General features: G+C 52.3%; 1 protein-coding gene across 6 annotated transcripts in view; it reads right to left on the minus strand.

The window, feature by feature from the left end:
* Positions 1–5,166, minus strand: part of WT1 (WT1 transcription factor) — a 34,988-nt gene extending 29,822 nt beyond the window's left edge. For all 6 annotated transcript variants that reach the window (XM_075426061.1, XM_075426060.1, XM_075426058.1 and 3 more), the window contains exons 1-3: positions 4,776–5,166; positions 937–1,059; positions 748–850 (exon numbers count right to left, since the gene is read on the minus strand). In XM_075426061.1, coding sequence (XP_075282176.1) covers positions 748–850; positions 937–1,059; positions 4,776–5,166 — 617 coding nt within the window. The remainder of the gene's footprint in view (positions 1–747; positions 851–936; positions 1,060–4,775) is intronic.
* Between the last annotated feature and the right edge of the window lie 17,350 nt (positions 5,167–22,516).

The raw sequence follows: 22,516 nt of genomic DNA on the forward strand, positions 1-22,516 counted from the left end.
ACTAAACACGTTGTAAAACCGCGAGAGTCACGCCCAGCTCCCATGCCAGGCTGAGAAAACGGGAAGCCGCGCTTCCAAGGGACCCGTCCGCTGGAAAAGCGAGTCCGCGCTAGCGGCAAAGCTGCAGGCGCACCCTCCTCCCGGCGAGGAAATGCGCTCGGTTTGTTGCCCCGTTTTCAGCAAATAACGTCCCCGCCGCTCCTGGGAGCCGCCGGCAGGGCTCTCGGTCTGCCAGACGGAGCCGGGTTTGAACGGCTGCACCACGCTCTGCCCACCGCCACCGCCGCTCACCAGCCAGCGCTCCCACGTCGGCCCGGCCTCGGCAGCGCCGGGAGCGGGGAGAAGGCGCGGGGGTCTTGCGGGCCGGAGCCAAGGCGGGGTCCGCGCCTGCCTCGGGTGCTGAGGGGACGCTCTGCGGCATCCCGCACTCCGCACCCGCGGGCTCCGAGGAGGCCGGGCGGGGAATGCTCGGCCAGCGCCCACCGGCGCCGCAAACCCCGCAGACCCCGGTCCGGGAGGGCGCTGAGACACGGCGGGGTTGCCCGTGGTTTTGGGTTGGGGGTGTGTGTGTTTGTTTTGGTTTAGTTTTTAACGTGTGAATCCTTTTTTCTTTCGAGAAAGGAAAAACGCCATCCGTTCCCTCGCACAGAACAGAAACCTGTTCGAAGGGCATGCGGGGCAGAGACCGCGGCCGAGCGACAGCCCGCGCAGCAGGGGCGCGGCCGAGCCCCCCGCCGGCGGCGGTACCTGTTGTAGGGGGTCCGGAGGAGCAGGGCCTGGCTGCCCGTGCAGCTGTCGGTGGGGGTGTGGCAGCCGTACACCGGGGGAGGCACCGAGTACTGCTGGTCCCCTGCGGAGAGAGCGGCCGAGAGTCAGCGCCCGCGGCGAACGGCCGGCCCCCCCCCCCGCCCCGTCCCGCAGCGCTGGGGCAGTTACCTAGCGAGGGCTGCTGGCTCATGGGGTCCTCGTGTTTGAAGGAGTGGTTGGTAAACTGCGCGGCGTGGTGAGACGGCGTGTGGCCGTAGCTCGGGGTCCCGTCAAACGCCACGGTGCTGTAACCTGCCCAAGAGACCACAGCCGGGTTAGGAGGAGCCGCAGCCGCCCTTATTGCACCGTGCTGGTCTGACCCCGGTGGGGAAAAAGGCCCAGCAAGGCTGCGCCCCCTCCTCCGTTCACCCCCGCCCCGCAGCCCCTCCGCTCGGCCGGGTGCGGGACCTTGGGACCCCCGCGGGACCCCCCCGCCGGGGAGAGGCGAGGCGGGCAGCCGCTCCCCGCGGCGGAAAGTCGGAAGCCTCCTTCGTGTTTAAAGAGAACAGATCGGCTTCGGTAATAAAAAGGATGTTTTCGTTAATCGTTGCTCGTATTAAAGAGGAAGATTCCCATCTGCTCAGTGCACTCCTCTGCCGTTTCCAATTTAGAAGTTACCCTTTAATCTCCCTCTTTTTTTTTTTTTTTTTAAAGCAGCTTTCTGAAGAGTCTGCAATAAAGAGGCGGAATGTCACATGCAAAAATAAAACTACTCCTTTCAGCGAAAACTGCTCTCCAAAATAATAAACAGCTTATTTTGTTTCCTACACCGAGCAGATTCAGATGGAAAGAGACCACCTCTGCTGACCCCGGGCCGACACGAAATCGTAAATCAGGTGCTTGGACACCAACTTTCATTAATGACTTGGAGCTGGCTAAACAACTTCAGCTAAAAAAGTAATTACAAAGTAATATTATCTCAGAGGCTTCTCGGCTCATCAGCATTTACCCCGAGAACCAAGCTCCTCCGAGAGTCACTCTTCCAAAAAAACAAACCAAAACAAAAAGCCCGGGAAAAGAAACCGAGCCGCCGACGAGCACTCCCTGCCTCACAGCCCTCTCCCTCACCCCGCTTATCCCAGCGCGGGCACCCTGCTCTGGCAGGGGCTGCGCCCGGGGGGTCGTTTCGCCAGCCGAGAGGGAGCACTCGGGACTGTTTTTAGGCTCCTCTCTCCGCCCCGCTCAGCGCCCAGCGCTCGGCGTAGTTGGGTTGCTGCTTCACCAGCGCCCATCGATGATCACAGGGATATTTGAGAGACAATTAAACGAAGAGGCAACCAAGGGATCCGGCTGTTGCTTCTCCATTTTATTCTCTCTGCAGAGAGCCTGGATCCAGCGACACTACGGGGCTTAATCAGCCCGCGGGGCTGCGCGGGGGAAATGAAGAGAGCAACGGGGAGGGAGTGGAAAAAACCCCAAAATCCAGAAGACTCTGCAACCTCCACCTTCGCGATGATTTTAAGCGCCCCTGCGGGGCTGGGATGGGAGCGGGACTGCCTGGTCCCCGGCCACATCCCCCCCCCACGGCCCTCGCCCGAGGAGCAGAGACGCGAGCAGCGCTGACAGCCCGGTACCTCGCGGGCTCCCATCCCACAGCTGCTTCTCGCTCCTTATCTCCTCCCTTAGCCCTCGGAGTAGAGGCTCAACCTTCAACTCCCTTTTGCCCATTTCCCTCTGCCTCTTTTCTTAACTTTCAGAAAATACTGACACTTTCCACGTTACTTTTGGCCCGGCGCAGACTTTCGGTGACCTTCAAAACTCAGCGCCGAGCAGAACGAGGTTTTGGCCGCATTTTCCGGTGTTGCCTGACCCAAAGCTTCAGGAATGTGATAAGAAAGTGGAGTTCTGAACCGAGCTGCCGATAGTGAGGTCTCTTTAATTAGGGCGTTATCAGAGCCAGGCCTGATTAAAATGTGCTGAAAATAATTGAAAATTGTACATCTGCTGGAGAACACGGCCCGCTAGAGGCATCCAGTTGTTGGAGGAGCCCAGCTGGATGAAAGAGGCAAACGAGAAGGGGAAAACTGGGCAGAGGTTTCAAAGCCTTAGTTCCCTAACCCCCACCGCATCCCAGACTTGGCAGAAATGTCATCACAGAGCCAAGGTAGCGTCTTTCCCACGGTCGGAGGAACCGGCTTCAGAAAAAAAAAAATCGGAGTTCAACCTTGAGGAGAGCCAAAGCAAGAACATTTTATCCATCCACAGAAAAAAAAAAAAAAAAAAAAAAAAAAAAAGAATAAAAAGCAAGAACCGCTTGCCGAATCCTCCCTGCCGAAGGAGCTCGGTGCGTGCCGAAAACAGCCGCGGCCAAGCTCTGCGCTGCCCGTGCGGGGAGGCAGCCCCCAGCTGCGGGGACATCCCCCTCCCGCCCCGCAGAGGGGCACGGGAGGGAGCGGGGACACGGGCCCTGCTCCCCGGGACGGGGTCTCCCTCCCTCCCTTCAGGCCTCGATGGGCCGGGCCGGGCGGTGCGGCGAGGCCGCTGCCCCGGTGCTCTCCGGGCACGCACAGGTGCGTGTGCGCAGGGCTTGCGGTGCCGCGGCCCCGGCACTGCCCGCAGAGCGCCGCAGACCGAGGGAAGCCCAACGCGGGCTCCTCTTTCGGTGCGTTAAAGGCTCCATTTCTCTTCGGGGCGGTTAAACGCAGGCGACTGCGTGCCGCGGGGTCGCGGATGTTTTTTTCCCTCGCTCACCCACCCAGGGCCGAGTTTATGCCCCCCACCCTCCTCTCCACCTTCTCGTTGCTATTTCCGCCCGGCCACTCAAATCCTCTCCGATGCCTAAAATCCTTCCCTATGCCGTTAAAAAAGCCACCGGCAGAGCTGCCGGGCCCGGCGTGCTCCATGCTGGGACGCTCCCCGCCGCTCGGACCCTGGGCCCGGCTTCTCCGCCGCCGGCCCGGCGCGGCCGAGCCTCCCCCCGGCTCCAGGGACGCTGCCCGCTTTTCCCGGCCGGGCTCAGCGGGGCAGGCCCGAGCAACGGCTTCCCCGCCGCCGCCTCTCCTCGCTGCGAAGGTCGCCCCGGGCCGCCTAGCCGGGCTCGGCCTCCGCTCCGGCCTCTCGCCGGGCTCCCTTCGCCGGCCGGCAGAGACGCGGGGACAGCCCGAACCGCCCGGCTCCTCCCAGCCCCTCTCGGCAGGTTCGCACCGCAAGCTCCGAGCTGCGGGCTCGGCGCGGAGGACCCCGCGCCGAAAGCGGCGAGACTCCGGCGCGGCGAGCCGGCCCGCCCCGGTGCCCCGAGTCCCGGGTCCCAGAGGCCGGGTGTGCGGGGCAGGCGCGCAACGACGCGGGGCCAGCTGAGGGAGGGGGACCCAGACCCGGGAGGTCTCGGCCAAGGCCCGTGCTCGCCCGGCCCCTCGCCTTTCCTCCTGGCGTTTGCACCAGCAGATGTTCGCACGGCGGCCGCTGGAAGAAAAGCGGTTCGGCGCCGGTCCCGGTGCCAGACGCGGGGGACGACGCCCGGCCCGGCCGCGCAGCCCACGGAACCCCTCGGGGCGGTGCAGACCGCAGCCGGTCCTGGCCACGGAGGTGCCGGAGAGGGAACCGCGCGGGGCCCGAGGGTTCGCGCCCCGGCCTGCGGGCACGCCGCGCTCCCGGGGTTACTGCGAGCGGGGCCTGGGAGCACCGCCGTGCGGGCAGCGGTCTGCGGGCTCAGCAGGAGCTGGGGGGTAGCCGCCCGCCCCGGGTAGAGGGGCTGTCTCGGGGCGCCGGCCCCATCCCCGCTCCAGGACACAACGAAACTCGGCGAGGCGAGAGGCCGCTCCGGCCCGGGGCAGGGGGGCTGCAGCCCGCCTGGCAGAGCCTGCCGCTGACCCGCGGGAGGGGAGGGGGCAAGCGGCCCGCGGCTCCCACAGCCCCGCGGAGCGGCGCGGCTGCCGCGGGGAGGGGGCGGAGGCGCGGACGGGCCGGCCGGCCCGACCCTGCGCGGCTGCGGCGCGGAGTAAGGCCGGGCTCGGCAGCGCTGCCCTTACCCTGGTTGCGGATCGCTTGCTGGCTCTCCAGGCAGTTGGGCAGGTAGGGCCCGTTGGCGAACATCCGCGCCTGGCCCGAGGGCGGCTGGCTGGGCGGCGGGGCGCCGAAGGGCCCGTAGCGGCAGGCCCCGGCCGTGCCGGTGAACTGCCCGGAGAAGTGGACGGTGAAGGCGCTCAGGTACTGCTCCTCGTGCGGGTCCGACCCGTTCCAGCTCGGCTCCTGCTTGATGAAGGAGTGCGGCCCCAGCGAGCCGTAGGAGGCCCCCGGGGGGAAGTCCAGGACGGGAGCCCACTGCGCCGCGCTGCTCACCGGCATGGTGCAGTTGCTGTTGCCCGGCAGGGAGGGCACGGAGGGCAGCAGCGCGTTGAGGTCTCGGACGTCGGAGCCCATCTGCTCGCAGACCTTCTGCCTGCCGCCGGGCAGCCAGTCTCCCCCCGGGCCGCACTTGCTCCAGGACACCTGGCCCCTGCCCGCTAAGCCGGAGGCCGGCTCCGGCTGCAGGCACCAGGCTGGCGAGCTCAGCCCTTTGGGGGAGGTTTGCTCCGCGACGCAGCTCCCCGGGTCCAGCCCTGCGGGAGCCGGCAGCAGCGACAGGGAAAGGTTGTTCTCCAGGATCGCCTCCGGGCTTGCACCCGCTCGCAGGGCAGGGCAGGGCCGAGCAGGGCAGGGCAGGGCCGGCTGTGCGTGTGTCTGTCCGTGTGTGTCCGTCTGTCCGTGCTGGGGGGCACGGCCGCCTCGCACGCCTCACCTCGGATGCCTGCTCGCCCTCAACTTTGCAAAGCTCAAATAGCGGCGCTCGCAGGGGAGGAGGAGCCAGCCGCGCCGATCCTCCATTCACACCAGCTCCGCCGAGGGCTGCCCACCGCCCGCGCCGCCGAACCCCGCCGGGCCAGACGCGCGGGGGAAGGGGGGGGGGACAGCCGGGGATGCAGGGGGAGAGGTTACTGCGGGGGAATATATCTCCCCTACGCATCTCTCCCGCCCTTCTTCTGGTGCAAGAGCCACTAAATCTCGCCCTAACGCCCCTTCGCTCTAGCAGAGGCTTGCGAGACCGCCGGAGGGGCCCGGGTGGCCGGTAAGTACGTGCGGGATGACTTCCCCCGCCAGCTCCGTGCGGGTCCGCGGGGACTCCCGGGGGCGGCGGGGAGAAGCCAGGGGAAGTGACCCAGCCCGGGGCGGGCGGACCCCGTCCCTGCGAGGGGAAAGTGCCTTTCCAGGTGCCTCTGCCGCTGCGGGAGGAACCCGCCTCTCCCCGGGCCCCCGCCCCGCACACCGGGCGCTCTCTCGGGGGCCGCCGGGCCGCAGCACATCAGGCAGGGCTCCGCCGGCGAGGGGAGGGGACGGGGCCGGTGCGGGGCCGGTGCCAGCCTCGTCCCTCGGACCTGGAGGGAGGGGAAGCGGCCGGCGGGCGGGGGAGGATGGCGGCGCTGTGAGCAACCTGCTTCTGGGCGCCGCGCCCGGCGCTGCCCCCGGGGAGCCCCGGGCTCTCTCTCCCCCCCAGTCTCCCGCGCAGCAGCTCCTCAGCCTGCGCCCCGGCACGTCACGCGGCATCCCCGGGCGGACACGGCGGGTTTCTGGTCGGCCCCGGCAACGAGAGATGCCAGAATTTCGGCGGTGCGGGACGGGCGGGACCAGACAGAGCCCCGCGGGACCCGGGGCGGAGGCGACCCGCAGCCTCCCCCGCGGGAGACGCTCTCATCAAACGCGAGAAGGGGGATCCTGCCCCCTTCCTTCACAACGACTAATTAATAACCACTCGTGTGTGTGTGTGTGTGTGGCTTCTAGGAGCAGGCGTGGGGCAGCACCACGACCCGCGGGCCCTGCCGCTGGCACTTCTGCACCGGCCGCCGTTCAAGCCGCAGCACCGACGCCGCTGCAGGGGCCGCCGCTCGGCGCAGAGCCAGCCCCGCACGGCCCGCACCCTCCGCGGCTCCTCGCCCTCGCGTTGCAGCGAAAATGATACAGGAAACGCCACGAACGTTTACCTGCCGCTGGAAAGACCGAGCTCGTTGTCTGCCCGCTGACAGTTTACACTTCGGTATGTCCTTCCCCCCGCGGCGTTAAAGGTTACGGCAAGCACCGCCAATCTTGAAACGATGTTCGAAAATCCAAAGGGTAAATGCTACAACAAAACAAATTAAAATAGCTCGTTACTAGAGTAGGCGAATACAATTTAATTTTCTTCTTAATTTTAATTCTTTAACGAAAACCGTCGGGTTTTGTTATTAGTGAAATTACTTTAAATTCCCCAGACTATCTTCTGAAAGTTCTCCTTTAAAATCTCCCTTTGATGCGTAAATCTATTTATTACGGAAATCTACCTGTAACGTAAGAGCGAAATATTTGTTGGTTATCTCTGCCGACACTAAAGCTCGTCTAAGTTGACAGGATCTGCTGCTTCCTGCGAGGCCACCCCACGCTAAACCACGCTCGGGTCTCCGTTCGTGGCGGCCGCCCACGCCGGGCCGTGGGGCTCCGCGCCGCCCGCTCCCGCCCTCCGGCCGCCCCGGGCTGCCCGCACACCCCCGCAGGAGAGCGGGGTCGCTGCGGGGTTTGCTCATCTCTGCGGCGGGCCGACACCTGAGCCTGGTCCCTTCCACCTCCGGCTCTAAACTGGACAACGCACACACAGAAATTGTCTTTGGCCAGCCTAAGCGGAGTATTTAATTTCCCGTGAAAACTAGACCTCTCTTGGTACAAACAGAAACAGCCTTTTCCGCAGCGGAGCAGTTTTCGAATTAGCGTGGGGTGGTTTTCTTTCTTTCCTTGAAATAGCCTAGCTTGATAAATCTTCTTGAAAGCTGTTTTCTCGATCGCTTAGGTTTGCGTTACTCCAGCTGGGAGGAAGAAGTGCCGAAGTCCTTCCAAACCTTCGCCCCTCCCGCAGTTCCCGCGGTGAGACAAGGAGACCCCTTGGCCGCCAGCACCCCACCCCCCCCCCCCCCCCCGCTCTGCCGGGGGGCTCCGGGGCCACCGGCACCTGCGCCCTCCCGAGCCGCCTCCGCCGTGCGGGGCACGGAGCGGGCCCGGCGCGGACAGGGACGGCGCCTCCCGGGGATGTCCCGGGAGAAACCCGCAGCGGAGCAGCCCGAGGAGGAGGAGGAGGGAAGCCCGGACCCTTCTACCCGGGACGGGCTGGGGACTGCTGGAAAACGGCCAGCGAGGCTTTCCGCAGCCGTTCCCCTACAGCCAGAGCCAGGGAGACAGCAAAACCCTCCGCCCCGCACTTTGCTGGCCCAGGCGGAGAGGGCTGGCAGCAGGGAGCCCCAGCCATGCCGCCCCTTCCCCGCAGATCACGACCCCCGTTGCAGTCGCTCTCCGGCGTGAATCATCCCACGTCGCGCACAACCTGGCGCCCGCGTCCGGGCCTCCGTGCCAGGCTGAAAGCAACGGCTTTTTTTCAGGGACGGCATCTCCCTTCCCGGTGTCCAGACCCAGGCGGCCCGGAATTTTCTGCCCTTTCCCCTCCAAACACGGCCCGATCCAAATCCCTGCCAGACAGCAATCAGGCTGAATTGTATCGCCCGCTCTTCCATAGCTATGGTAATTCCCAATAATGGTCAATCTTCGACTGTGCTCGAAGGCATACTCTACAAGATCAGACAACAGAGCTTTCCCGGAGAAAGATTATTTTCCGGAGAGTCCCGCCTGATCCCGGGCAGCAGGGGCCCGGGAACCTGCTCCAACCCGAGCGCTGCCGAGGCACCTCCCCAGCCGGGGTCTCCCCGTTCCGCTTTCTCCCCTGTCATGCTAAGCAATTAATGGGCCGGTAATTCTCGCTGCACTCGCTCCATTAACGACCCCCTCGCGGCTCGGAGGTGGGGGAGACTGCCTTAAACGGAGATAAATCCCCAGCCCCTCCGATCCCGCTCAAGCCGCTCACAGCGCGCGGGGGGATCTGCGTCCTTTCACTCGGGGAGCCGAAAAGGGTTTGATTATTTAAGTGCCAAGAGGAGCAGAAACAAAGCTGCGAAGCATCTCCAGGAGCGCAGAGGGGCCGGAGCTCGTCACGGCGGGCCCGATCCTGCGTTCCTCGCTGCCTCCCCGCCGAGCACCGCGGGCACCGGGAGCTCCCGGCAAGGCCCGACAGGCCTTCCCTGCCTGGGCTGACGGGAGCACTGGCACGCTTCCGAGCCGGGGAGAGGACATTTTGTTCATCCTCCGAGGGGGGAAAAAAGCGCTGTTTGCCGGCGCAGGGAGGGAAAGGTGCTTGCCGCCTCCCCGGCTCTCCGTGCTGAGCGGAACCGGGCAGAAGCGGGGCGGGCGCTAAGCCCCTTCCGAGGTGAGGGACCCGAATTTGAACCCCCGGCCGGCGCGGGAGGGAGCGCGGAGCCGAACCTCCCTGCGGGCAGCGGCGAGGCCGGGCAACGGCGGCGTCGGGGCTGCGCGGCGGACAGCCCCTCGGCCCGGCTCCTTCTCCGCCCCGCCGGCCCCGCCACCACAGGGAGCACGGCTCCGCCGGCCCCGCGCCCCGCCCGCCCGGCACCGGGGAGGGCAGCGGCGGGCCGAGCTCGGCACCGCCGTGTGGCGGCGGGGCGCGGGGGGCCGGCGGGGCTCGGGCCATTATTTTACCGTAAATCTTCGAAACGCTGGAACTAATTACGGAGAGGATATGTCTCAATTTGTTCTGCATTAGTGCCGCGCCGGGACGCGGGCACCGAGCACGGGAAATTGATGAGCCCAGCCCGGCCCCGCGGCCCCGGCCCCGCGCCCAGCCCTCGCCTCCCGCACCGGCGCGGCCCGGCCGGGGACGAGGTACCGGGGCGCTCTGCTGAATTTCCTGGCATACCGCTACGGCTCGGCTCGGCGTAAATCACGGAGCTGCACGGGGCCATAAAGCATCCCCGCGCACCCTGCCCTCGCCGGGGTTCTGGTGAACACGAGCTCACAGCAAGCTGCGTCCCACTGACAGCTTTTAAAAGGTCGCATACGCCGGATCTGAAAGTCTTCGACAGAACACGGGATATACTTACGGAGCAGCTAAAAATATCGTATAGAATTTCTATAGGTGATCGGTACTCACACACAAAAGAAATCGGGGGGGGAAATAAGCTCTTGGGTAATACTCAGTTCTTGGCATTGTCTCTAATGGTTTTGAAAGTAATAAAATTATTACTTTGGGAGGGGAAAATAAGAAAAATATTATAAAACTTTGTACATTATAAATGGATGTATGGTAACTGAGATCCAAGTAATTAATTTCTCCCTGGCTGTAGAACGCAGACCCCACTATGAAGGCACACTGAACTCTAAATGTAATAATACAGAAACAAATCAATGCCAGCACCTGCCATGGACACGAACCCGAAGAATTCTTTGAGCCACCTGGGACACCATCTTTGAATACAGATACAGTAAATGTAAACCAAACATTTACATGCCCAGAACTGCCCGGAAAGCTCCAGCTGAAGCAGCCCTGCTGTGCCCAGCCACACACCGCAGTATTTCGGGTACCCCACGGGTGAGGAAAGGCAGTTTGTAACTGATGCCGCCTCAGGTCTCACTAACCGTTGAGTATTACAGGACACAGACAGAAGATGAATTGTCCTTTACCAGTCTCTCCAGTAGACTGGCCATGAACATGTTTTTCTAAACACTAACAATCCATGCTTTTATTTTTCAACTTCTTTCTTGAACAAACGTACTTTAACAATGCCAGTGAAGTCCAAATCTCACTTCGGTCTCGCAAAGCCCTTTTCCAGCCCTGTGCAAAGATACTCTCTTGTTGAGCCCTCGTCAGTGGGAAACTAGTGGGGCTCCAGTGAGGCTGGTCTATCTGTCTTCAGTTGAGGGTCTAAAACCCTTTTCACAGGATTTTGTTCTCATCCTATGCACTCCAGAGGAATTCACGCGTGTAAGCACCTAAGAGTGTTTTAGAGCAAGAGTAGTCCCACTGAAATCAGTGCTTAAGGACTTCAGTCCAACAGGGCCTAACGCCTGTCTCCACGCAGTGGAGCAAACCAAGCACATCCTCTTTGCCTATGGATGTTCAGCCAGTGCAAAAGACAAGCGGTGAAGACAATGAGTCTAGTGCCTGAGGCAGATGAGGGACCAAAACTCCTCGGTTCTGTTTGATGCCTTTTGCACGCTGCGGAGAAATGGAAGAGGTGACAGTAGTTTTGCCAGAACACTGGGGGACTCCAGCAGTGTTTGTGGAGTGCTTGGAGACCTTGGGTAAGCAAAGAAACACAGATGGTTGTTGCGTTACACGGCACAGCTCCGTGCGATCTGCCAGGGAGGTGACCTATTGAGGGGGTGGCAGGGCTGGAGCAGGAGAGCTGTTGCAAGACGGCGAGTCCCTGCTCCCAGGCCCATTAGCACAGCATACGCCAACGGCTCCTTCACAGCCTGGGGAGAGATTCCACTGCCTCCGGCACAGCCCTTTAGCTTCTTTAGTAACTGAGCATACCCAGTCCTTCATTTAACCGCAGATACATAAAGCTACGTGTCTCGTTTCTCTCTCTGGACTACATGTACTGATATGTGTGGATTGCAGCAATACACAGAAGGCAAACAAGTTCATTTTTCTCATCTAGTTGGCTGGAAGCAACAGGCAGCAAAAATGTAGCTCCAACCAAAACAAGAGCTTTCCCAGTTCTTTATACTGAGGCTTCCCACTCAATATATTTTTTTCTTCAAAACCTAAGCTTTATGGCCAGTCTCTCCCTTGTGTATATGTCACATGCTGCTGCAGGAGATATCTGGTCTGGCAGCAAGGGTAAATGGTCATCTGAAAACTCCACAGCTTCAGGGCCCCAGCCTAAGCGAGATCTGCTGCAAGCACGGACAGAAGCCCTGTGCCCTCCACAGAATTGAGTAGAACCTAACTGGGCTGCGCAGGTGCCTGCACAGTTCTCATCAGCATGTGATTTCAGGACTGGGCTCTTTCCACGTTTGTGACTGTCACTGTTCAGCAGCAGCCTCTGCTGACCCAACTGCCCGCTTGCCTTGCAAAGCTCACAAAGCTGAGAGTGAGCTACGCAGGGACAGTTAGAGATAAAGCTTGCAGCGAGAGGTGGGGGAAGAAAGGAGAGGAGGGAGGGAGACCGTGTGTTGAAATTGCCTTAGAAGTCAAATTTCTTCTTCATGAGACACAGGAGATTCCTTTCCCTTCAGATTTTATGTATGTTTGATTCTGCTAAATTTGTCTGAGTGCTGCTATGATACAGGAATTAAAAGCACCGAGAGTTTGCTGTAGCCATTGAGCGATGGACTTGGACTGATCAAATCTGCCACTTGTTTTTCCTTCCTGTTACATGAAAGCAAGGTTCATGAAAGTTCAGATCAGAACTAAGAACTACTTTTGTGATGTGTTGACAAACCTTTCTTGAAATGCTTAACATGTTAGTTGAAAAGAAAGAAGCACAAAGAAACCCTGTCAACTTGCTATTTATGGTTTTTTAAATGAAACAATGAAAGCAACAAAGAAGTAAGTGTGATTCCTTTCTCCAGATTTGACTATCACAGATTAATAGCTCTGTGAACAGATTTGCAAGTAGCACCATCATGCTACTCAAGATATTAAAAAAGTTTATGAGCAGTTGCTTAGAAAAAACAAGATAAAGCCTATGGAAATCTGATACTGGTCAATGGTGCATTTATTCAAAACATAATACTCACTTCAAGTCTCCATAAATCCTTTGCAAATGAAACTTCCATTGTGATCACTGTTCCAGATCTAAATGATTTATTCTTTTCCTTTGGTAGACATTAGATATATCTCAGAATGTACAAGTTATGTACCTATTGATACAGAGTTAATCATGGCCCCATGAGATAATAAATATTAAATTCAAAGAAGAAGATAATTCAAAGAAGGAGTATCTTTATAAGAAGATTTTTTTTATTTAATAGTGGATTAACTTACATGAAAAACCCTCACATTTCTGTGTGATTTGTTTCAAAATTCAGGGCTTCCACAGTTCCAACCAGTTACCTTTTGGGACCAGAGTAGATGTTGGATTGTGTGCACTTTCAAAACGGAGTACTTAGCAATATTTATCTCATTGCTTCACCCTGAGCAGCAGTAGCCTTTGCAATTTCTATGTGCCTTTGAGTAAATGTGTTTTACTGCTTTGAGCTGCTGCTAGAAAACAAGGAATATACTGAAAGGCCAAGCAGAAAAGACCCACCAGGACAACAGCCTGTCAGCCCATTTTCCTGTCTCCGTTGAGCTTCCCAATTTGTAGAAGCCTTGTGGTCTTCACTACCTCTGGACGTCCGGGCTTTTGCATGCTTCTCTCCTAACTGTTAAAATACAAACCCAATCAGTTTACTCTCTGAACTTCTGGGCAGAAGTCAAAGAAAGTTCAGCAAATTGGTTGGATATCAGCTAAAAACACACTTAATTTTTCATCAGATAAACTTCTCTCAGAGGAACTACTGGAGTCAGCTTTAGCCAGACACCAGATCTATAATGAAATAATTCTACATATGGGTAAAATGAACACTTTGTGATAGCTCCATATGCTTTACAATGGAATGAAATAAGTTGTAAAATAACTTGAATAAGTTGAATAAGTTCTTGAATCATCTTCCTTATTTTACTGGTCTCTGTTTAAGCACAAAAATCCTCTCCAGCCAAATACGAATTCCCGAGTATTTCACACTTGCAATACGCTCCACTCCAACACCATCTATTGATAATATCCATCCAGATGCTGTAAAGGTTTGGGCCCAAATTTCTGAGGACACACGCAAAGGCATATGCAATTGCCACCACTTCAGAAATTGTGTGCCTTCGGATAGCTGAATCCAACCTTGCAATCTTCTGCACTTAGCATCAAAGAAACAGAATCAATCCCATAGCCAAAGTAAACACATTTGCACGCACCAGCTCAGAGGAGGCAGGCCTTCTTCAAGAGCTGTAATATTATTTAGTAATCCCAACCAAAAGAGAAGCCATAGGCCAGCCAGCACACAAGGGATGCTCTGGACTGCCCAGCAAATGCAAGGAATCCAAACAACCTCAAGCACAGTTAAACGATGGGAAGCACTATCCAGTCCTTGATGCCAAGTTATTAGGTGACTACAGAGCTATGCTTTGTGGAGCACTGCGAGGCTCTGAACAATCTTGTACAACTTTTCCCAAATCACAGAAGTCTCCTGGGAAACTTCAGTAATCAAACAAGATCTCGTGGTCAGGAAGCTTTTCCTCATCCAGCCAATTTTATTTCCCCTTCATCATTCCATCTATTACTCATTACATCCTCCTGCCAAACTCAACATAACTCTTCTCTCTCTCATGCTTACATGTTTCAGTTACATACAGACCATTATGTCCTTTCATCGCAGCTTTTCCTACCCTTTATCCAGGCTGCATGTATTTAGTCGTTTTCATTTCTCCTGCTGTCCTCCTCTGAGCTCCCGCCAACAGCGTCTTCCAGAATAGAAGCACTCCGAGTTGAACTAAATATTCCATAAACAATTGCATTTGGCAGTCTCTAAATGTAAGGACACACAACCAATGACTAAATCACCTTGAACAACTGAGTGAGAGTCCAAAGCCATAAAATTGTCAAATCAGGATAGGGAACTTTGGATGACTCTGCAAGATCAACTTCACAGGAAGCCCTCAAGTAATGATGTCTTCAAAAAAATTCCCTGGTCTGCTTTATGGTCCTTGTCTTGAGGAATGTGCCATTAAGTACATATTTGCAGTGATTTTTATGTACAAAGTATTTTATAAGCATTCTGTCACTACGACATTAGGAAGATACCGGTAAGTGCATATTATCCTTACAATCTTCTAACATATTCTTGAGACATAGCTTAATTATTGTTCCAAGATACTGAAGTTCATGTGAAGGCAACTTTTTACCCAATTAAATAACTTGTTGTTGAGCAACTCAGCTTCAAACGTTAGAACATCACTGTGTTACACAGTTACAATAGTTTGCATGTCATCATAACCTGCTTCAAAGAAACAGCTTCCACAGCCTTTCACTGCTAGAAACGCATGGCTCTCATCCATGAACAAGGCAAGGTCAGTCCTCAAACAAGAACATACTAGAAATTATACTCCATCTACATAACTCATAATTTTATAAGCTCAGGTTGGAAGACTTCAAGTCTAGTCATCTGAAGATGGTGAATGTGGTAATGTATCTCTTCAAAATCTGGGAGCCAAAACATTGGGTTTACATCCAGTCAGTAAAGACAGTTATCTAGATGCTCATTTTTTTTAAACTCTATCAGCTTTATGACTAGACATTGATAATGGTGTGTTTGTGTAAGGTGCCAAAACTGACACAGAGCTACACTATCACTCCCTGAACTCAGACTGTGACTTTCCTTTCATAGCAGAAGAGACAGGGAAATTCACTGGAACTTCAGAGCGCTCATCAGCCCCAAGGAAAAAGGCAAAAGACAGATGCTGGTCCTGCAACATGCAGTGCAGCACCTGTGTGCAACACACGGATAAGTTTTAACTCCTTTTTTAATCCCTGGAAGGTTTCAGATTTAGAGTGAGCCCTGATGCTTTCTGGGCCCTTGCCCAAAGTGTGTGCTAGGACCGCTCTAACAGCACAGTCCCTTTGGTGCCACTGGAACATTCACCATGCCTGGGAGAAGGGTGATGGCCGCAGAATTAACGCAACTACTATATGACATGCAGGAGCTCTCAATGCCTGAGCAAGAAACATCTGGGCATCTTTCAAAATGGGCAGGGCAACCAGCAGATCTAAAGGATCATGAATACACAATAGGAAGGAGACATCTAAGCGAAGCATCTGCATCTACCTGCTAAGCCTGCACCTTCACAGAGCAGAAGGGGCACATAACGTGCATGTCCCAGGCCAAGCCCAAATATATGTACTGGAACTACATTCTTACAGGATGGCTTCCGTCTTTACATAAAGCTGCTCTTTGCATTTGCCCCCAACTTCTGTGCTTTTTCTCCTCCCTCTGTATTTGTTCGTGTTAACAAAAGAGAAAGATGCACTCCAGTTTAGTCTTTCTTAGGTAACTGAAAGGAGCTATACAACACATAACATTTGCAGATAATTTTCATGCCAAAGACACAATGTTGCTCTAATTACCTGGCACGCATTTAACGGGGGAAAGGGAAAGAAGGGAGCCTTAGCCCTCCTCCGCTCTCCGCAGCCTTTAACACTGGCTGCTGTGGCACATGGCTCTCCCTCACCGCATGCAGTCCTGGACTCTCGGCTGTTCTCCGACTTTTCCCACTGTGAACTGGGGTCACTTTCTTTCTTGATTACGGCCAGAAAAAATAGGTAGCATGAAGTATGCAAGGTATCAGGCCCTATGACTGCTGACAAATCCCTAAGTACTTATGTCGAGTATGTTGGAAGCATATTCCTAGAGATACTGTTCGTGTTTATAAAGTCTTTTGGGGTAAATGTTGCTCAATGGAAAAGCAGCATAGAAATTTAACAACAGCCACGCTGCAAAATGTAAAAACAAAACAAAAAAGTAATTCTCCCACAGGAACTGAAAGGCATTTCATACATGTCCAATGAGACATTAAAAATAATTATGTGGAAGAGTAATAGCTCCCTTGGTTGTTTTAATATATTTTTGTCCACAAACAAGAAACGTTCTCTAAACTGCTGCCTTGGCTTGGCTTGAAAGGTCTCTCAAACAAAAGCCCTTCAAGTGACCCTTAGATTATTAAAGCTCAGTAACAATGAATGTGGATCTCAGTTCAAACAAAGACTGTAAAAATAAAAAAAGACAGAAGTTTCGCTCTTGAAAGTGTGTATGCCTTGATAAACTGGAAACACGCAGAACGTATTTTTGATCAATAGTCATACCTTCTCTGAACAAACCCCAAATCTTTTGTCTAACATTTTCGAAACAGCCTCACTTCTAGTACAAATGGAAAGGTTGGATGCTGTGTCCGAATGTAAACTTCCCAGAGTTCATTCAAAGCGCAGTTCAGATCACCAAGAATTTTTTTTTTTTTATTCTGTTCTTAATGATTTTTCCTCCAAAACCTGCTAAATGTCATTAGTATCATTGGAAATGCTTGTGGCAAACAAAAAATGCCAGCAATGCCAAATTACAAAGCTTAAACACTCTGATCTGTGTCTCCCATGAGAAAGCTACAAAGGTTGAGATGTTCAATGACAGACATTAATGTCAGATGCCAAAGCAGGAAAAGCAAACATAGGGGTGGGGAGAGATATATAGGCCCTATACAATATCTTGTTTTGAAAGTCATATGTCATTTAAATGGCCTTTATAACTGAAGAAGTTCATTAAGAATATGTTTTTGTGTTGTTTGCAGGCAGAGAATACTCTGCTGCCAGTTGACAGAGTCAGTTATGCACTTGCGAACTGGAGGCACAACTTTTTGGCATCTGCTTTGTTGCTGTGATCACCAACGGCTGTGCACAGCGCTCCCTCTAGGCACAGGCCAAAAAAGATGTTGTCAAAGGAAGTGGACCGTACAAAATGTCAAAATGACCACAGTTGCTCCATCTCCTGTGTGTCTACCAGACTTGCTCTTGCAGCCAGCAGAAGACCTGCAGAAGCAGGGACTGTAGCTATAGCTGCGAGAAGGGGACAATCTCCCCAAAAGGACAGTGGTCCTTTGTCCTTTCCACCTAGCTTACCAGACAGCTCACCAGTCCCTCACCAGTTGCTCTGGCTTTCCGTGTGTGCCCTGGTCTTTCTTTTCCCTGCCACGCTCCTTCCTTTAGAAGAAGCAGCCCAGCTCTCCCATCTCTGCGGCACGCCCATCAAATTTGTATCATGAGCTCCATTTGCTATTACCAACACAGTGGCATTAAGCAGGCACAAGTGTTTAACCGCTTCTTAGCTGGGTAGACCACGTCATACTAAAACTCTCGCTGATGTTTTCATTATGGAAGTTCACCACCGCGGGGAGTACTGGTAGAGCTGAACAGGTGGATAAAAATGCAGCACATTTTCCAAAAAGATACCTTCTTTACATTAACAAGGGCAGCCAATGCATGTGTAGAAATGATTTTCTCATTTACCATGGCCAATCAACCTTGTCTCTCCTTTGCCAAATTTCTGAACAGAAAGCGCAAATGAGGTTGATATTTGTAATAGAGAAAGTATGGACAAAACCGTGCATCTGCTTTAACAGCCTGGAAGCTGTAACATCACTTCTCTACACGGGGATGCTTAATGACTGGAACTGGATTAGTATCCTTGCTGACCAAAGCTTTCTATTCAATTTATTTCTGCTCAGCGCAGTAAATTAGCTACCTTTGCGTTATGCCTGGTTCCTGCCCAAGGGGTTAGGGATATGTTTATTCTGCATAACCACGGCAACAAAGTCGGCAATTAGCATCAAGTTTGTCTATTCCTGTGAACAGGAATTAGCCTGTAAACTCTCTTTACCAGACACCAAGCAGCCAGCAGTGTGATGATGATGCATTTAATGTTGTGATGCATTTAGTACCGTCAAGACTGGATTTGAATACAGTAATAATAAAAGACACTATAACCTTCCAATCTACCTCTATTTTACTCTCTCTCATGTTTCAAGACATTTGTATTTTCTCTCAGATTTAGTGAGCATCTCTGTTTCTTGCCTTAACAATCAACTCTCTGCTCTCACACTGCAGAGAGTAATGCACTAAAGCTCACCTGTAGCATGTGGTGATTACACAGCTCGACAGAAGTATAGCTTCTTTTAGCACATTTCACACAATGCATTAAATGAAACACAGGACAAAAATTAATAGGTATACACAGGAGGAAGATGTTTCTGAATGAGATCTGGAAATGAAGATAAATGATAAGAAGACATCTAATTTGCCAAATAGATAAATAGTTGATAATTTCATTACTGATGTTCTGCAAAGCGCTGATTTACTTTTCTGAGCATTCACAATCCTTAAACACAGGAATCTCCTCTCTGTTGTGTTTATACAGTGCTTAGAACTGTATGGCACTGCTCTGCCACCGGGGTTCCCAGGGGCCTCAGCAGTACAAATAAAGAACAATAGCAGATGAAAAGTGATCATTAGAAAATCTTAGTTCTTAACACCTGATAATAAGAAACTAGGGACTGGGTTTCCACACAATTCTTCTCAGAGTTACTGATCATTTTTGCCAGCTGTATCATTTTTATAGGTCGTACAACTCTACTTACTCTAAAGCTGGATAGATGATGATAGTGTTGATGGCCTCCTATAGTTATCTTTTTATTATTGTTCTTCCTATATAACATTATGGTCAGAAAAGAAACCCTAATCATGTGTCTCTGCAAACACCAAGGTCACACAATGACCTGCAGCATGTTACAAAATGCTGGTCGTAATTGTAGAATGAGTTAGGAAAAGGAAGACGAATTTGAGACAAACTGGATCTAGTGAATATTTATGAATTTAAGAGTTGTGTCCTTTTTCTCATAAAGATGGACAATCAGTTAATGTTGATGGCAGCTGTGCTCACAAAGAGGAAAACTAAATACCTTTATTTGTTAAAAATGACATGGCAATACATGCCAGAAGACCCCATTCTGGTATTCATTTGTATCTGTCAACAAAAAAGCCCAAACAGAAGAATGATATCTCTTCAAGGAAATGGCAAACTAGGGCTTTTCATTTCAAAATTCTGTGCTTTATTAATACTTTAGGTGTACTTAGTCATTTATCATTTTTGATCTTCTGCATAAAGTAAAGCTACCGAACACCTGAAACAATGCTAAGGTAAGGAGAAAAACATTTTGCACTAATACCATAACCTTTTAAGAAGTCAGCAAAGTCTCAAAGATACTGCTGTTTCTCCCACAAAGATAGCAACATTTGGGTGATGCATCGAACGCAAAGCGAAAGAAGAGTGACATCAACGGAACAGCATCATGATAGCAAAAATTCTGTGAAGCCAACATAAACTAGGCAGAACTAGCTGTGCCATGCTTTGCTTGTAAAATATGTAAAGAAATAAATCCACTGTTATTTTTAAAAACAAAGTATGAATAAACTGTCAGAAAAGTACTAACATGCTTAAAGTATCATTTCATACACATATTTAGTTTAATCCAAGCAGTGATCAAGTCTTGGAAAAGAAAGCAAAAATATTTTATCTTGGTTCCAGCAAAGCATTTGAAGGCAGGTTCCCTTAGGAAACAAGGCTTATGTGATTGCCCTGCCAGACCATCTGTCTCAGACAACTGCTCAACCTCAGACCTGTTTCAACTGAATTCTGTAGAGAGATGACACTGCCAGCAATGCTAAGCTTGCAAAAACTTCAAGAAACTGGCAGCACAACCGAAGCAAAGGGCCCTAAACTGGTGCCCCCACTATAGAAGCACTGCCGTGTGAGCTCAGCAGTTATTTGCACAGTTTGGCTCCCCTCTGGCCAGTTACAACTCAGAACTAACTACAATACGTGCTACCATTGCCCAGGTGTTCTCTGGGAAGAAGTAAGCGAAGCAAAGGTAGTGGGAGGGGAGGGAATCGCAGGGGAGATGGAGGGAGCAGGGTTGAGGCGTGGGCAAAGAGCTCCAAGGCAAGGATTCAAATCCAGGCAGCTAGGATTCATTAGTTCCGCTGTCATAGAACAACTTTTTACTCAGTTCAGCCAAGAAACTAGTAAAATGAGTTGTTTGCATAGCTCAGTTGATATTGGTCTTGCAAAATCTTTATTTGCTGGCATTTCAGATCCTGCTTCCAACCACGGAGGCTTGTACAGGTGGAAGATTTGACCTATGTTCAGCAAGCTGAACTGAACATTTACATTGATAGGGGAAGGAAAAGATGCATAATGGCATTGATCTAGAGGTGCAACAAACATCAGGTTGCTTTAAATACTCCAGAGCTTGTATCCTTCCAAAGGGGGATATCTTCTGCTTCGTTTCATCTGCACCATTGTCTCCTATAAACCAACCTTTTATTCTGCTTGGGAATAGTAGAACGTGTGAGTAAGGACAGAGTTTACTATATGTTGAATTAGTTGGGATTGATTTAACCATTTAGGCTTTTACTTGTGCTTAAGGAAACGTGCTGAACTTTGAAGAAGTTGTTTGATGCCATTTTTTCTATGCAGGATGTAAACCGATTCTCTTTCATTTCCTATAAAGGACCCCATAAAAAGTTGTCCTGTGACGCACACAAAAGGAAGCCAGAAAAAAAAATCTCAGCTGACAGAAACCACCCCAGACAGACGTATTTGTGAGCTATATATCAATTCCTTGCTCTGTGAAAAACTGACTAGAAGATATAGAATTGCCCAGGTCACTCTACAATACTTAGTCTTACAAGCAAACTTTCAGTCTTCTCATTATCATTTTTCAGTTTTTCAACTGAAGACCTGTGATACCAGTTCCGTCATTATAGTGTCCTCCATTCCTGAATGCCATTAAGCATGCAATGACACCCAAAATCAGCTTTAGTTTTGCTCTAGGTAGAGCAGAGAGCCAGCCATTAACAGGGGACTTGACAAAGGTAGAAGTGGAAGTATCACCAAAGGACTGAGTTCTAGCGTCTGTCAGATCAGTAGCTGTCACTTAAAACTCCAGTTGTTATTTCTAACAAAATCATCCCTAAAGAAGATGTTTGGACTGTTCTTTGGTGTCTTGCTAGCTCTGGGGTGGGACTAGTAGCACTTGGGACTAAACCTTCTTGACAAAAAAAGTTCCCATCCCAGTGGCTGTGTCTACACTGTCTGGAGGTATGTGCTGCAGCTTGTCCTGAAGATCCGGCCCTGAGTTACTCACGTGGCTTCCACTGGGCCTCTGGCGGTTTCTTATTAATTGTAATTGAAGATGTGGGAGCAGAAGAGAATGAAAAAGACTGGTATGTGCCTAGGTTGCACTCCGAGAATAAATGAGCAAAGCACACTGCAGAGAGGAAAAGGGTCTTCATCATTCAGTTCAGATGTAACTTGTGGCATCTTTGTAGAAAGAAAAGCAGCAGGATTTGCCCACAGAGCAGTTTTAGTAGGCAGTTTCATCATTTGTGTTGCATCATTCTGCAGGGGTAAGAGGAAAGATAAGATGCAGGAGCCAGAAAGGACCATGCAAACTCACCGGTGGAATGGACCTGGGTATCTCACAGTACAGCCAAAAGTCTTTGCTGAAGAGACAGTAGAGTTGTTTCAGGAATGTGGAGGGGGGCAAAGAGGTTTGGGAGGAAGTTAAAGATGGTTGTGGAAGATGGCTGCACTCACTTTCCTGCCATCATCTCCTGTCCAGGGTATGTCAGACGTACCTCGTCTCTGTTCTCTAGGTGCCACCTAATGGGTTGTGTAAGAAAAAAAGACAAAAAATAAGGTGGTCATGGAGGTGAGGAGTGAGCTTGCACACCAGAGAATCCATGGCTGCTTTTCTGGTAGTTAAAGCTGGATGCAATTTTTTTCCCATCGGTGGCCTCTCATCTGGACAGACACATTCACAGAGCCATAACTTGTACCCGAGAGAGCTGTATGCCCAAGAAAGCCCAGACCATTTTTTGTTGGCTCCATTCATCTGGCACTTGTGTTCTTAGATTTCCTACTGTCCAGACAAGGACTCTGACAGGGCTAAACAACTCCACAGCCAGCAAATAAACCCAGAGCGTACCAGTGTCTCTTACATCAGCATCTCATACGATGCACCATTGACTCCCCATACTTTCACAACAGGTCCAAGAAGAGACATCAGCTATGTGAATGCCCCATATAAGCTAAAGAATCTCTTGCTTAGAAAGCAAGGAGGATTACACAGGTGTGCGCTTCAGCAGCAGACTTACCTCTCTTCAGCAGCATCTAGGGCTGCATAAAAGGGGGGTTACAAGGCAAGCACACACTCATTTGAAAC

The sequence above is a fragment of the Opisthocomus hoazin genome, chromosome 7 (genome assembly GCF_030867145.1).
Source record: "Opisthocomus hoazin isolate bOpiHoa1 chromosome 7, bOpiHoa1.hap1, whole genome shotgun sequence".
Lineage (NCBI taxonomy): Eukaryota > Metazoa > Chordata > Aves > Opisthocomiformes > Opisthocomidae > Opisthocomus > Opisthocomus hoazin.